Below are 15,513 nucleotides of genomic sequence, written 5' to 3' on the forward strand. Positions count from 1 at the left end.
TCAATGTAACACAAAGTTTTGTGATAACTTAGATACAATTATTCTGACAGTATCAGCAGGTGAAAAAGACAAATGATCGTAAACAGGAAGTGAGAATAATTGTATTTTAAGATATGACGTTGCTGAGGAGGGTAAAATGTTTAGTACAGTATAAATAGTTGTACCTTTCAATAAACTATTGGAATACTAGTGGGAGAACAGCGACCCCACCTGGCTGCAAAAGGCATGACAGTGATTGAAACATCACTTTAAAAATAGACTTCCATAGAAGTGATCAGACATGTTTATTTCTACATGGTAGAGAGGAAGAGACTTAAGTGCAGTATTGTAGTCAGGCATGGTGTCAAAGAGCACCAGTACAAAGATGAGTACATACCAGTCTGGGTGTGCTGAATAAGCATGAATGTGAGGATGATAGACGCTGGCAGCAGCAGCATTATTATTATTTCAATGCTGAGGGGACATCAAATATTTCATCATGCTGGCAGAAAAGTTGAAGGAAAAACACTTTTTGAGTGCAAAAGTAAGAAACACAATGTTTTATTTACAATAATGTGTCAATGACATTTGGGTCTGTTATGTCTCCATGTCCATGAAAAATGGGCGACTTTTAGGGCTGCATAAGAAAACTAGATTCACATCTGAATCGCCATTCTTATTCAAACACACTCCTTATTTTCAATCATCTATTTAAAAAAAAAAAGTTTTAATCAGAATACATTTTTTAAAGCAGTTTTAGGCCATCTACACGATATTTTGAAAAGGTTTCTCTCTAATTATTACTGTATTTTCTGGACTATAAGCCGCTACTTTTTCCCTACGCTTTGAACCCTGCAGCTTACAAACACCTGCACCGCTACAGGTCTGATGATGATTATTCAGAAATACATGATCTTTAATTTAATACGTTAGATAGATAGATAGATAGATAGATAGATAGATAGATAGATAGATAGATAGATAATAAAGTACTATCTATCTATCTATATATCTAACTTATTAAATCAAAACCTTCCATCATCCTGTATTATTTGTCAATTATGTATTATACCACAGTAAATTCCGGACTATAAACCACTGCTCCGCTTTGAACCCCGCGGCTTCTAAAACAGTGCGGCTCATTTAAGCAATCTTTCTTCGCTTACGGCCATGAAGCACAACATTTTTACTACACACATGCGGAAACACTACAATGGTGTGTTACTGTTTGTGCTACAGCGCCATCTTTTGGACGAGGTTGCTGGGTGAATGTGAATTCCTGCTGTTTAAAGCGTTCAATCAATCAATCAATCAATCATATCAAAGCCACAACCACATCCTCAGCTCAGATTCCGTTGAACCGGAAGTACAAGTGCCGTTCCGTCTAACCGTCCATGGCGTTTCTACTCGAATGGATTCTTCGTTCATCACTCCAAGCAACGTTTGTAAGTTTTACAATATAACTAAAACATTTCTACAGACACCGAATAAACATTTACAGAATATTTCTGTGTAAATAAGTCATTTCACAACATATATATCTGCAACTTATAGTCCGGTGTGGTTAATATATGGAAAATACTTAGTTGACTTAAATACCGGTATGGTCTATAGTCGGGAAAATAGGTTATATAAAATAATGCATAGCGAGAATGGGCTTGAATGGATTCTGAATTGACTGGTCATCCCAGGAAGGGGATGGAAGGGTTAGGTGCCCAAAGACTCGCACCTTTGGTGACTTTAAACAGCGATGCTAATCTAGTCCAACCTCAAAGGATGCTGATCTAGTCCAACCTCAAAGGACGCCACGGATGGTGAGAAGGCGGATCTCGTCCACTCGGTTGCGGTGCAGCTGGAAGGAGGGCGTGACCCAGCGGCCACATGAGCACTGGTCTCCACACCAGCTGAAGGAGCCCAGCTTGGATCCACACTTGGGACACAGCAGCTGCACACACACAGACTGGATTAGCCACACACATGCTAGTATTAGCATTAGTGACTTTACATGACGAAGTCAACACCTCCAAATTTGGTAATTGAAAAGCACAACTAAGATGAATGTTACAATCAAATATAAAATGTTATGATCAAACAATTAACACGCAATAAAAAAGTACAGAAAATTGGTTACCAGGAATTGGTACTGTATCGGTTCAAATGTCCCTGAACAGAACTCGCTTGTTTAGAGTGCTGCAGGTGCACTCATGGCAGATGCTGACACCAACTGTGAGCGTGCGCGGAAATGTTCCAAACCCAAGGAAATGCATATTGCAAGAAGTCTTTTTTCATAAAAACAAAGAAACGCTGCAGCTGTTACATATACTGTAATATTGTACATGCTAATTGGGATTTGTTATATATATTATATACAAATATAATATAGTATAATAATATATCAATATAAATTACATAATGTATATATAATATGTAAATATTACATATATGCTATATTTTATGTTGCTACTATGGTACATTTTTAGTCTACTTAATACCTGCATTATCTTTTCCATCCTTACCCTTTCCATCCTTTGTAAGTGAGCTACTGTGTTGAACAATTTCCCTTGTGGATCATTAAAGTTGGTCTAAGTCTAAGTCTAATCACACACCAAAACGTGTCTATTGAATGGTTTTAATCACCCTCTTAAGTCATTCAGCAGCTACAACATTATAAAATGATATTGCTGAATCGACAATATGTCTAATATTTGTATTTTTGACACTCCTTATACGTTTACAAACATGTCCTCTCTCACAGCTATTTATGTCTGCACCTCCTTTCTACACACACTGACCATGGAGAATGTCTGTTACACTTCAATGATCTGTGACAATTACACTTTGACACTGATCATTTCCTACTGGGGAATGGTGTGTGTGTGTGTGTGTGTGTGTGTGTATTTCTCCCCTTCTTTAGACATGAAGAAAGAAAAGTATCTTCCATATGAGGAGGTGTGAACAAGTGATGACATAAATCAATAACATTGCATCTAATAGACAATGTCTCATTTGCACCCCTGCTGGTCAACATGAGGGTGGTCCCAAAAAAGGAGGGATTTTTCACATTGACTGTGTGTCGCTTTTAAAAGTGCTCCCCCTCTGGTCAACATATGAAATAACAAGTGTGTGTAAGACATTGAAAATGTGCCCTCTTTGGCCAAAAAAATAAATAAAATAAAAAAATAAAATAAATATGTATATAGAGACATACTGTAATAACTTGAAGTAAAATAAAAAAACAAAAAAATTCCCCAAGAAATATATAAACTAAAAGCAGTCTTTTTCTCACAATGTGTCGACTTTTTTCTTATAAAATTGGGAACAATTTCTCATATTCTTTCTGTTTCTGTAATATTGCAATATTTTCTTGTAAAAGCAGTCTTTTTCTCACAATGTGTCGACTTTTTTCTTATAAAATTGGGAACAATTTCTCATATTCTTTCTGTTTCTGTAATATTGCAATATTTTCTTGTAAAATTATTACTTTTTAATGCAAAATGGTGACATTTGTCTTATAATATTCTGACTTGTATCACAATATTGCCAATGTTTTTGTTGTTCTTGTGAAATAGTGAAATTTTTTTGAGTAAAATTATGACTTTTGTCATAGTTTTGCCAAGTAAAAGTCCAATTATCATTACAAATTTTGCAAACATTTTTAAAGTTTTCTTATAAAATTGTGACTTTTTCCGAGTAAAATGACGACTCTTTTCATAAAATTGCCAAAATGTTAAGCTTTTTCTTGTAAAATTGCGACTGTTATTGAGTAAAATTCCAACTTTTATCACAATATTGCACAAATGTTCAGTTTTTCTTGTCAAATTTTCACTTGCGTTGAGTAAAATGACGACTTTTATTATAATACTGCCAAAATTCTAAGTTTTTCTTGTGAAATTGTGACCTTTTTCTTGTGAAATTCCAACTCATTTTTCACAACAAGCTTTTTTATATGTGCATAGTATGTATATATTATTAATGTTGTAAATACACTTCTTTATACATCTAGAAAGGCTGGTCCTAAAGAGGGAGGCACTTTTCTCAGGTCTCAAGAAGGTAAGAAATACAAGAGTGTGTGTGTGTGTGTGTGTGTGTGTGTGTGTGTGTGTGTGTGTGTGTGTGTGTGTGTGTGTGTGTGTGTACCTGTCCGTCCATCACACCGAGCAAAGCTTGTTCCATCCACTGCACTGGTTCAATAAAGTATGAGGTACACTCTACTCCTCCTACACAAAGAACACGAAAAGAGTGTTCCATCATCATGTTATGCATGTGCAAACATGGCTACTTGACATATTAACCCTATAACTGCACATCAATCATAAGTGTTACAACAGTTTTAGAGCCCTCTACGTCTTCAGTGTAATTAGTTTACTCCTAAGAAGCTAGAGTATCAGAACAGGCGCATGCAGTACAGGTAACGTCCACATGGAGGCAGTAGTTGACTTATTAGAGGCTGTCAGTGATCCTGCAAGATTACCACAAAGAAGAAAAGAGAAACATCTGATTCTTGAAGAGAAACTTTGTCAAATTTGAAAAGGATGAGGGGAAAGAATTATATATTTTTTTACTGAGGCATTTATATGAACAGTTAATCTATCGATGCAATGTGAAATTACTTCATATTTCATATTGAAACTGTGTTGAAAGTGTGTAGCAGGTATAAAATTAGTCAATTGTAATTTTATTGCATTATAAATACCATCAAGCAACATACAGTCTTCATATAATGTTTACATGATCCAATATGGTATATGTAGAGGTGAAATATACATATACAATTTGCTGAATTATTTAGTGGTGATAATAAACTGTAGCTTTCTGATTTCTACGAGAGAGAAAAATAAATCACATACAAAAAAAACTTAGATAATTATGATAATTCTGACATTGAAGATGATAAAGAAAGTGAATCCAAGTGATGTGGAGCAGCTGGGAAACGATGATGATGACAAATGTTCTTATTGTGTTTGGAAATAGTATGATTAAAGTTATGTTTTGGTTTGTTGTAAAAAAAAAATAACATTGTGTGGGCCAAATTTGATTTAAACTCAAAATCGTATATGGAAATAATGTCTTGTAAAATAAAAAATAAACAATGATTTGTTTCCAGTTTCACATAACTGGAATGTTCTGTCAATAAATTAGTGTTTCAGACTAGACTGGTGAATAAACACAATCAATCCTCATCACTAAGCAGCTGACACAGTGACTTCCTGTACAGTGCAACATAAACTGCAAAAACAAAGCTGCCAGGCAACAATTATTTAGAAAATAGGTGATAATGCAACCAGGGTTTAAACATCATTTAGTATTGAGACAGGCAGGTGTTCCTACCTGGCACAGTACTGGACTTCTTGTGGGCGAAGGCGGACGCTCCTTCTCCCACTGGGTGACTGAGGAGGCTGCAGCTGCGGAACAGACTTCTTCTGCACAGCACAGGTGAGAGCATGCAGTAAGAGGACAGCACAGGTGAGAGCATGCAGTAAGAGGACAGCACAGGTGAGACCATGCAGTAAGAGGACAGCACAGGTGAGACCATGCAGTAAGAGGAAGGACAGGTGAGATCATGCAGTAAGAGGAAGGATTGAGGTGATGTAACTTGGGCTGTTTTGAGTTTTTACAACCCTTATTTTTTTGTGATGTAGTGATTGGAGCACATACTTGTTGGTCACAAAAAACATTCATGAAGTTTGCTTCTTTTATGAATTTATTATGGCTCTACTGAAAATGTGAGGGTCAAAAGTATACATACAGCAACATACATGATCAATTTCATCTGACATCACATGGACAAAGATAAGACCTTCTGGAGGAAAGTTCTGTGGTCAGATGAAACAAAAAGTGAGCTGTTTGGCCACAATACCCAGCAATATGTTTGGAGGAGAAAAGGTGAGGCCTTTAATCCCAGGAACACCACGCCTACCGTCAAGCATGGTGGTGGTAGTATTATGCTCTGGGCCTGTTTTGCTGCCAATGGAACTGCTGCTTTAAATGGGACAATGAAAAAGGAGGATTAGCTCCAAATTGTTCAGGACAAGCTAAAATCATCAGCCCGGAGGTTGGGTCTTGGGCGCAGTTGGGTGTTCCAACAGGACAATGACCCCACAAGTGGTAAAGGAATGGCTAAATCAGGCTAGAATGAAGGTTTTAGAATGGCCTTCCCAAAGTCCTGACTTAAAGGTGTGGACAATGCTGAAGAAACAAGTCCATGTCAGAAAGGCAACACATTTAGCTGAACTGCAGCAATTTAGTGGTCAAGTGGTCAAGCAGAAGCTTGTGGATGGCTACCAAAAGCGCCTTATTGCAGGTAAACTTGCCAAGGGACATGTAAGCAAATATTAACATTGCTGTATGTATACTTTTGACCCACACATTTTCAGTAGAGCCATAATAAATTCATAAAAGAAGCAAACTTCATGAATGTTTTTTGTGACCAACAAGTATGTGCTCCAATCACTACATCACAAAAAAATAATAATAATTGTAAAGTCAAGACAGCCATGACATGATGTTCTTTACAAGTCTATGTACACTTTTGACCACCACTATATATACATATTTATATACACACATAACGGACCTTAACTCCGCCCCTTTAGGGGGGGTTTGATGTCTGACTCCTAGAACCTTCCAACTAGATGAAGACAGTCCTAATAGTACCATGTGACTCACCTGCACTTCCTGCATCGATAGGAGGCTTCAGAAGAGCTGCAGTGGGCGGGGTCTGCTGCAAACACCTCCCTGGGTACCTGCTGCATCTCTGCGCACACACACACACGCACACACACACACACACACACACACACACACACACACACACACACACACACACACACACACACACACACACACACACACACACACACACACACACACACACACACACACACACACACGCGCGCAGCATGTATGAAGACAGTTGGAGGAACAAGCATCTTCCAAACAGGACTTGTACTGACCAGGATATTTCTGTGTGATCTTGGTGAGTCTGTATTGTTTATAAAGTGGACTGCAGGTGTCCATTTCACAACACATGGACTGGTAGAGACACAGCTGCTCCTCAAAGCCACTGTTCACCCTGAAACACACCACATAGCCTCAATTCCGGCCGATAAGCCGCTACCTTTTTTCCCCCACACTTGGAACCCTGCGGCTTATAAAACGGTGCAGCAATATGACAGATTTTCCCTTGCTGACGGCCATAATGCAAATAGTTGAAATAGATAAAAAGCAAATACACTGAATATGTTGTTTTTGTTTCTGCTATGGCGCCATCTTTTGGACGAGCTTGCTCACTCAAAATGTACTTCCTATTTTAATACCTTCAACCAAAAGTAAAACCGTCCATGGCATTTCTACTCTTCATTCATCACACCGAGCAACGTTTGCAAGTTTTACAATATAACTAAAACAGTTCTTACTGACTAAAGCGTCCCATGTGTAGGGATGATGTTCGAAACCGGTTCTCCCGGGTTGTTCGATAAGAAAATAACCGATTCCAAGGACTCGAACCCCTTTTTGAGAACCGGTTACCGTTATCGATGCCACTATAGTAAAGAAAAAGAGTTGGTTCTTTATTCGAATCCCTGGGAACGAATCCCGTCCCACAAGAAATGCCCTGTGGGACATCACAGGAAATGACGTAGCTCAGTCTAATGACTGCTGTCCCACAGGCAGCAAAAATAATGGACCGGAAAAAACGCCTCAAGGCATGGCTATTCACCTTTAGTGATCACAGACAGGTTGTTTTTGTGTTACTGTATATATGTGTTTTTCTGAAAAATCCCACTTAATATACTTTGGGTAACAACAGTCAATATGTATTTATTTTTTTTTTTTTTAGGGGGGTAACAGTCAATATTTATTTATTTTATTTTTTTCTTATGAAATAAAAGTGAGCTTTTGTTAAACCAAATATTGTGTTTTTTTCCATATATAATATACTTTGGGTAACAACAGTCAATATGTATTTATTTTATTTTTTTAGGGGGGTAACAGTCAATATGTATTTATTTTATTTTTTTCTTATGAAATAAAAGTGAGCTTTTGTTAAACCAAATATTTTTTCCATATACAACAACCTATCTGGATTCGATAAGGAATCGGTTGGATAAGACGATTCGATAATGGGCTCGAACTCGATCGTTTCTTATCAAACATCATCCCTACCCATGTGTGATGTCTGTAGGAGTGTTTTCATGCATATTTGTACATGCTATCATAATGTAATCAAGCTGGCGTCATTAGCATTAGCTAATATGCTAACACAATTACGAGTGTCTGTGTTAGTATTATTAACTTACAATGGCATTATTTTTATATAGTTTCACTTTCACAAATTCCTCAGTAAATTCACCAAAATGTCAGCGTGGAGTTATTGAGTCTGTTTAGCTGATTGGAGCTAGCTTGCGCAGCTAGTGGGTCCATGACCATGATTTCTGTTTTGTTTGATCAGCTGTTTTACTGCCCTGTTACAGACACCGTTTGGAAACAATTAAGGTATGTAAACAATCTTTTACAAAATATTTCTGTGTAAATAAGTCATTTCACAACATATATGAATGTTGTCTGTCGATCTGTGTTGGCCCTGCGATGAGGTGGCGACTTGTCCAGGGTGTACCCCGCCTTCGGCCCGATTGTAGCTGAGATAGGCTCCAGCGCCCCCCGCGACCCCAAATGGGAATAAGCGGTAGTAAATGGATGGATGGACAACATATATATCTGCCACTTATAGTCTGGTGCGGCTTATATGAGGAAATATAATTTTTTCTTGTAAAATGTAGTGTGTGCAGCTTATATACCGGTGTGCTCTATAGTCCAGACCATAGAAGTATTAGTGGTACTATGAAGACAAAGTGGACACTAGTCGTACTATGTGTATACAAACAGACTTACTGCACATCCTGCTTGACAGTCTTCAGTCTGCAGTAAGCCTCCACAAAGTCCAGCTGGTATGTCTTCATCAGGTAAGCGGTCACAATGGTGGCACTGCGACTGCGTCCAGCCTGGCTGAAACCAAACACAGCAGGTGTGTTTACACATGAACTCAAGCTCCTCCCACTCGACTTCAGGCTGTGACCAATCACTAAATAATAGTTGGCATGAGCATTATTCAAATGCGAAAAGCAGTGCTGTGAATGTTTGACAACCAAACCATTCAACTACATTCTTGGGCTAACCATTTCATTCACAATCCATTCTTGACTCAAAATCAATACTTTTATAATAACATTGGATGCCAGTTCTGTGATGAACTACATTCCTCCATTACATAGATAAACAGCTGTGATCAATGTTTATATTACTTCAAATAAAACTGGTTTTGTTGAATAAAATTCTAGCCAAACATTGAATAAAGTCAAATATAAATAAGATAAGAGAAATATCCAACACTTCTTAAGTGGCTGGACAGGACAAATTGATTTTTATTTTATGATAAAACATTTTTAAATCAATTATGAATTCTATGGAGTGAATTACTGCCAAAACTCCACAAACTCAAAAAAAATGTTTGGCAAAATTAAACATTTTTAACAAATATTTTTTTTGCATTCGTGAAAAAAAATGTAAAGTTTGTGAAATTACTGCCAAAATTCCACAAACTCAAAAAAGTTTCACAAACTCAAAAAAATGTTTAAACTTTTTTTTTTGCATTTGTGAAACATTTTTTTGAGTTTGTTTAATTACGGCCAAAATTCCACCAACTCCAAACATGTTTCACAAACTAAAACAAGGTTTCACAAACATTTTTTTCCATTTGTGAAACATTTTCGAGTTTGTGAAATTACTGCCAAAACTCCACAAACTCAAAAATGTTTCACAAACTCAAAAACATGTTTCACAAAATCAGAAAACTGTTTCACAAACTCAAAAAAAATGTTCCTCAAACTAAAGAAACGTTTAACAAACATGTTTTTTGCATTTGTGAATTTCTTTTTGGTTTGAAATTTCTGCCAAAATTCCACAAACTCAAAAAAATGTTTCACAAACTTAAAACTGTTTCACAAACTCAAAAATGTTTCACAAACATTTTTTTTTTTACAATTGTGAAACATTTTTGAGTTTGTGAAATTACTGTCAAAACTCAAACTCAAAAATGTTTCACAAACTCAAAAAATGTTCCATAAACTAAAAAAATTGTTCCACAAACTAAAAAAATGTTTAACAAATATGTATTTTGCATTTGTGAACATTTTTTTTGAGTTTGTGAAATTACTGCCAAAACTCAAACTCAAAAATGTTTCATAAACTCAAAAAAAATGTTCTTCAAACTAAAAAAATGTTTAACTAACATTTTTTGGAATTTGTGAAATTACTGCAAACATTCCACAAACTCAAAAAAATGTTTCACAAACTCAAAAATGTTTCAAACATTTTTTTTTACAATTGTGAAACATTTTTGAGTTTGTGAAATTACTGCCAAAACTCAAACTCAAAAATGTTTCACAAACTCAAAAAATGTTCCATAAACTAAAAAAAATTGTTCCACAAACTAAAAAAATGTTTAACAAACATGTTTTTTGCATTTGTGAATTTTTTTTTTGAGTTTGTGAAATTACTGCCAAAATTCCACAAACTCAAAAAAATGTTTCACAAACTTAAAAATGTTTCACAAATATTTTTTCCAATTGTGAAACATTTTTGAGTTTGTGAAATTACCGCCAAAACTCCAACTCAAAAATGTTTCACAAACTCAAAAAAAATGTTCCACAAACTAAAAAAATGTTTAACAAACATTTTTTTTTTGCATTTGTGAAACATTTTTCTGAGTTTGTGAAATTACTGCTAAAATTCCACAAACTCAAAAAAATGTTTCAAAAACTAAAACAAGGTTTCACAAACATTTTTTTTTTCCAATTCTGAAACTTTTTTGAGTTTGGGAAATTACTGCCAAAACTCCACAAACTCAAAAATGTTTTACAAACTCAAAAAAAATGTTACTTCTCAAACTAAAAAAAATTGTTCAACAAACTAAAAAAATGTTTAACAAACATGTTTTTTGCATTTGTGAATTTTTTTTTTGAGTTTGTGAAATTACTGTCAAAATTCCACAAACTCAAAAAAATGTTTCACAAACTTAAAAATGTTTCACAAATATTTTTTCCAATTGTGAAACATTTTTGAGTTTGTGAAATTACCGCCAAAACTCCAACTCAAAAATGTTTCACAAACTCAAAAAAAATGTTCCACAAACTAAAAAAATGATTAACAAACATTTTTTTTTTGCATTTGTGAAACATTTTTCTGAGTTTCTGAAATTACTGCCAAAATTCCACAAACTCAAAAAAATGTTTCACAAACTAAAACAAGGTTTCACAAACATTTTTTTTTCCAATTTTGAAACATTTTTGAGTTTGGGAAATTACTGCCAAAACTCCACAAACTCAGAAATGTTTTACAAACTCAAAAAAAATGTTATTTCTCAAACTGAAAAAAATTGTTCAACAAACTAAAAAAATGTTTAACAAACTTTTTTTTTTTTGCATTTGTGAAACTTTTTTTTGGAGTTTGTGAAATTACTGCCAAAATTCCACAAACTCAAAAAATGTTTCACAAACTAAAAAAAGGTTACACAATTTTTTTTCCCAATTGTGAAACATTTTTGAGTGTGTGAAATTACTGCCAAAACTCCACAAATTCAGAAACATGTTTCACAAACTCCGAAAAATGTTTCACAAACTCCGAAAAAATTTCACAAACTCAAAAAAATGTTTCCTCAAACTAAAAAAATATTTAACAAACATTTTTTTCTGCATTTGTGAAAATTTGTTTTGAATTTGGGAAATTACTGCAAAAATTCCGTAAACTCAAAAAAATGTTTCACAAACTTAAGTGTTTCACAAACATTTGTTTCCAATTGTGAAACATTTTTGAGTTTGTGAAATTACTGCACAAACTCAAAAATGTTTAACTTTTTTTTTTTTGCATTTGTGAAAAAAATTATTTAGTTTGTGAAATTACTGCCAAAATTCCACAAACTCAAAAAAAATGTTCCACAAATTACATTTTTTTTCCCCACAAACTAACAAAACGTTTAACAAACATTTTTTTTTTAGCATTAGTGAAACATTTTTTTGAGTTTGTGAAATTACGGCCAAAATTCCACAAACTCAAAGAAAAATGTTTTCCAATTGTGAAACATTTTTGAGTTTGTGAAATTGCTGCCAAAACTCCAAACTCAAAAAAAAAACAATTCACAAACTCAGAAAAATGTTTCAAAAACCCAAAAATGATTTTGTTTTGCATTTGTGAAACCTTTTTTTGACTTTGTGGAGTTTTTCCAGTAATTTCACTCCATAGAATTGTTAGAAATAATAATTGTGATGAAGCTGAAAATAACACCTGTCGTTACCTTGCTGTTGACCTTGTAGTCTCAGAGTTTCAACTTCCATTAAAACATCACACAGCAATGCAGTCAACTTATATATTTTATATCTATATTTTATACTATTGTTGTAGGAATGTTAACACCTGTGCTGGATAGGCATGTTTCATGTCATTAGGCCAGGTGTGTTACCAGTAATGATGCCAGATGTGTCAGCAGTAATGATGCCAGATGTGTCAGCAGTAATGATGCCAGATGTGTTAGCAGTAATGATGCCGGATGTGTCAGCAGTAATGATGCCAGATGTGTCACCAGTAATGATGCCAGATGTGTTAGCAGTAATGATGCCGGATGTGTCACCAGTAATGATGCCAGATGTGTCAGCAGTAATGATGCCAGATGTGTCACCAGTAATGATGCCAGATGTGTTAGCAGTAATGATGCCGGATGTGTCACCAGTAATGATGCCAGATGTGTTAGCAGTAATGATGCCGGATGTGTCAGCAGTAATGATTCCAGATGTGTCACCAGTAATGATGCCAGATGTGTTAGCAGTAATGATGCCGGATGTGTCACCAGTAATGATGCCAGATGTGTTACCAGTAATGATGCCAGATGTGTTAGCAGTAATGATGCCAGATGTGTCAGCAGTAATGATTCCAGATGTGTCACCAGTAATGATGCCAGATGTGTTAGCAGTAATGATGCCGGATGTGTCACCAGTAATGATGCCAGATGTGTTACCAGTAATGATGCCAGATGTGTCACCAGTAATGATGCCAGATGTGTCAGCAGTAATGATGCCAGATGTGTCACCAGTAATGATGCCAGATGTGTTAGCAGTAATGATGCCAGATGTGTCACCAGTAATGATGCCAGATGTGTCACCAGTAATGATGCCAGATGTGTTAGCAGTAATGATGCCAGATGTGTTAGCAGTAATGATGCCAGATGTGTCACCAGTAATGATGCCAGATGTGTCACCAGTAATGATGCCAGATGTGTTACCAGTAATGATTCCAGATGTGTCACCAGTAATGATGCCAGATGTGTTACCAGTAATGATGCCAGATGTGCTAGCAGTAATGATGCCAGATGTGTCAGCAGTAATGATTCCAGATGTGTCACCAGTAATGATGCCAGATGTGTTAGCAGTAATGATGCCGGATGTGTCACCAGTAATGATGCCAGATGTGTTACCAGTAATGATGCCAGATGTGTCACCAGTAATGATGCCAGATGTGTCAGCAGTAATGATGCCAGATGTGTCACCAGTAATGATGCCAGATGTGTTAGCAGTAATGATGCCAGATGTGTCACCAGTAATGATGCCAGATGTGTCACCAGTAATGATGCCAGATGTGTTAGCAGTAATGATGCCAGATGTGTTAGCAGTAATGATGCCAGATGTGTCACCAGTAATGATGCCAGATGTGTTACCAGTAATGATGCCAGATGTGTCACCAGTAATGATGCCAGATGTGTTAGGAGTAATGATGCCAGATGTGTCACCAGTAATGATGCCAGATGTGTTAGCAGTAATGATGCCAGATGTGTCACCAGTAATGATGCCAGATGTGTTAGCAGTAATGATGCCAGATGTGTTAGCAGTAATGATGCCAGATGTGTTAGCAGTAATGATGCCAGATGTGTCACCAGTAATGATGCCAGATGTGTTACCAGTAATGATACCAGATGTGTCAGCAGTAATGATGCCAGATATGTCACCAGTAATGATGCCAGATGTGTCAGCAGTAATGATGCCAGATGTGTTACCAGTGGACGAGTGCGGCGCCGCCTGCCTTCACTGCTTCCTGGATGAACAGGAAGCAGGCGTCCATGTGGCTCAAGAGGTCAGAGGTCACCTGGTCCAGGACATTGACCCACTTAGTGCAGTAGTCCGAGAGCCCAGGTCCAGGGTCCACAGAGTCCACGGACAGGATGTGCGTGATGGAGGCAGCGGCCAAGGCTGCCTCATCATGGAGGTCAGCCGCCGTGCCGATGAACACACCGGGATCCACCGGAAGCATGACGTCACGCCGATGACGTCACACGGTGGGACCTGGCGGGAGAAGAGTGTCTTGATTAAAGTGCTGTCTAAGTTCTACCTTTACACACTTCATCATGCTAATCCTGCTCGGAATATTTTCACTAAATGATATTAAATGCTTGTAATGTCTTGTGGTTTATGTATTATTTTGTAACATAACCTGTTGAACGTTTACTAAAATGAGCTATTGTGCTAACTCATACTTACATTGTTGCTATGTGTATGAATATGCATTGTCATCATTCAAATAAATACATTAATAAAATACATTTATCAAGATTATTGACCAACAAGTAAATAATGACGTGAGTTAGCGCGAACTGTGCTAACTTAACATAACAAAATGAAGGTGTATTAAAGGAAGTCGGCGTGGCGCAGTGGAAGAGTGGCCGTGCGCGACCCGAGGGTCCCTGGTTCAATCCCCACCTAGTACCAACCTCGTCATGTCCGTTGTGTCCTGAGCAAGACACTTCACCCTTGCTCCTGATGGGTGCTGGTTAGCGCCTTGCATGGCAGCTCCCTCCATCAGTGTGTGAATGTGTGTGTGAATGGGTAAATGTGGAAGTAGTGTCAAAGCGCTTTGAGTACCTTGAAGGTAGAAAAGCGCTATACAAGTACAACCCATTTATCATTTATTTATAAGTCAACTCGACAAAAAACAACTCACCTTGTTAGAAAGCACCTTCTCAAATTATAATTGTATATTAAAATAATATAATATTATATTAAAATAATATTTTCAAGCAAGCAAACACTTGTTGTGTTGTCGAAGTCTTTGGCTCGTCTTTACTAGGAGTCCGGGTAGACACACAGACCCTAGATATATAGTTCCGCGCACAAAGGTTCTATGAGTCCGGGTTAACACATAGACCGTAGATATATAGTTCCGCCAGCTCCTTATTATGGTTCTTATTTACAGTTTCCCCCCAGGAAATGAGTCGTTTTTATTCAAGGAAATACTTGCTGGTAAGAGTTATAAGATAACATTTGGAACTGAATAAATAACATTTTCAATGATCCCAATTCAACCACGGAGGCTCCAAATAACCTACAAAAAAAAAAAAAAACAGTACAAAAGTCAAGTCATCTTTATTGTCAATTTGCAACATGTGCTGCACACACAGTCAACTATCTGTAAATGTATCAAATAAAGGATTACATAAAA

At 36.5% G+C, this 15,513-nt stretch overlaps 1 protein-coding gene across 1 annotated transcript; it reads right to left on the minus strand.

Annotated features, from left to right (window-relative positions):
• Nucleotides 1-524: 524 nt before the first annotated feature.
• On the minus strand, nucleotides 525-15,132 carry dusp12 (dual specificity phosphatase 12). Its single transcript, XM_061936553.2, has 8 exons — nucleotides 15,016-15,132; nucleotides 14,075-14,360; nucleotides 8,869-8,982; nucleotides 6,933-7,051; nucleotides 6,646-6,733; nucleotides 5,308-5,399; nucleotides 4,117-4,196; nucleotides 525-1,924 (listed from the first exon to the last, which is right to left on the minus strand). The coding sequence occupies exons 2-8, from the start codon at nucleotides 14,326-14,328 to the stop codon at nucleotides 1,775-1,777; spliced, it is 897 nt and encodes a 298-aa protein (XP_061792537.2). The 5' UTR covers nucleotides 14,329-14,360; nucleotides 15,016-15,132; the 3' UTR covers nucleotides 525-1,774.
• Between the last annotated feature and the right edge of the window lie 381 nt (nucleotides 15,133-15,513).

The sequence above is a fragment of the Nerophis lumbriciformis genome, linkage group LG03, assembly GCF_033978685.3.
Source record: "Nerophis lumbriciformis linkage group LG03, RoL_Nlum_v2.1, whole genome shotgun sequence".
Classification (NCBI taxonomy): domain Eukaryota; kingdom Metazoa; phylum Chordata; class Actinopteri; order Syngnathiformes; family Syngnathidae; genus Nerophis; species Nerophis lumbriciformis.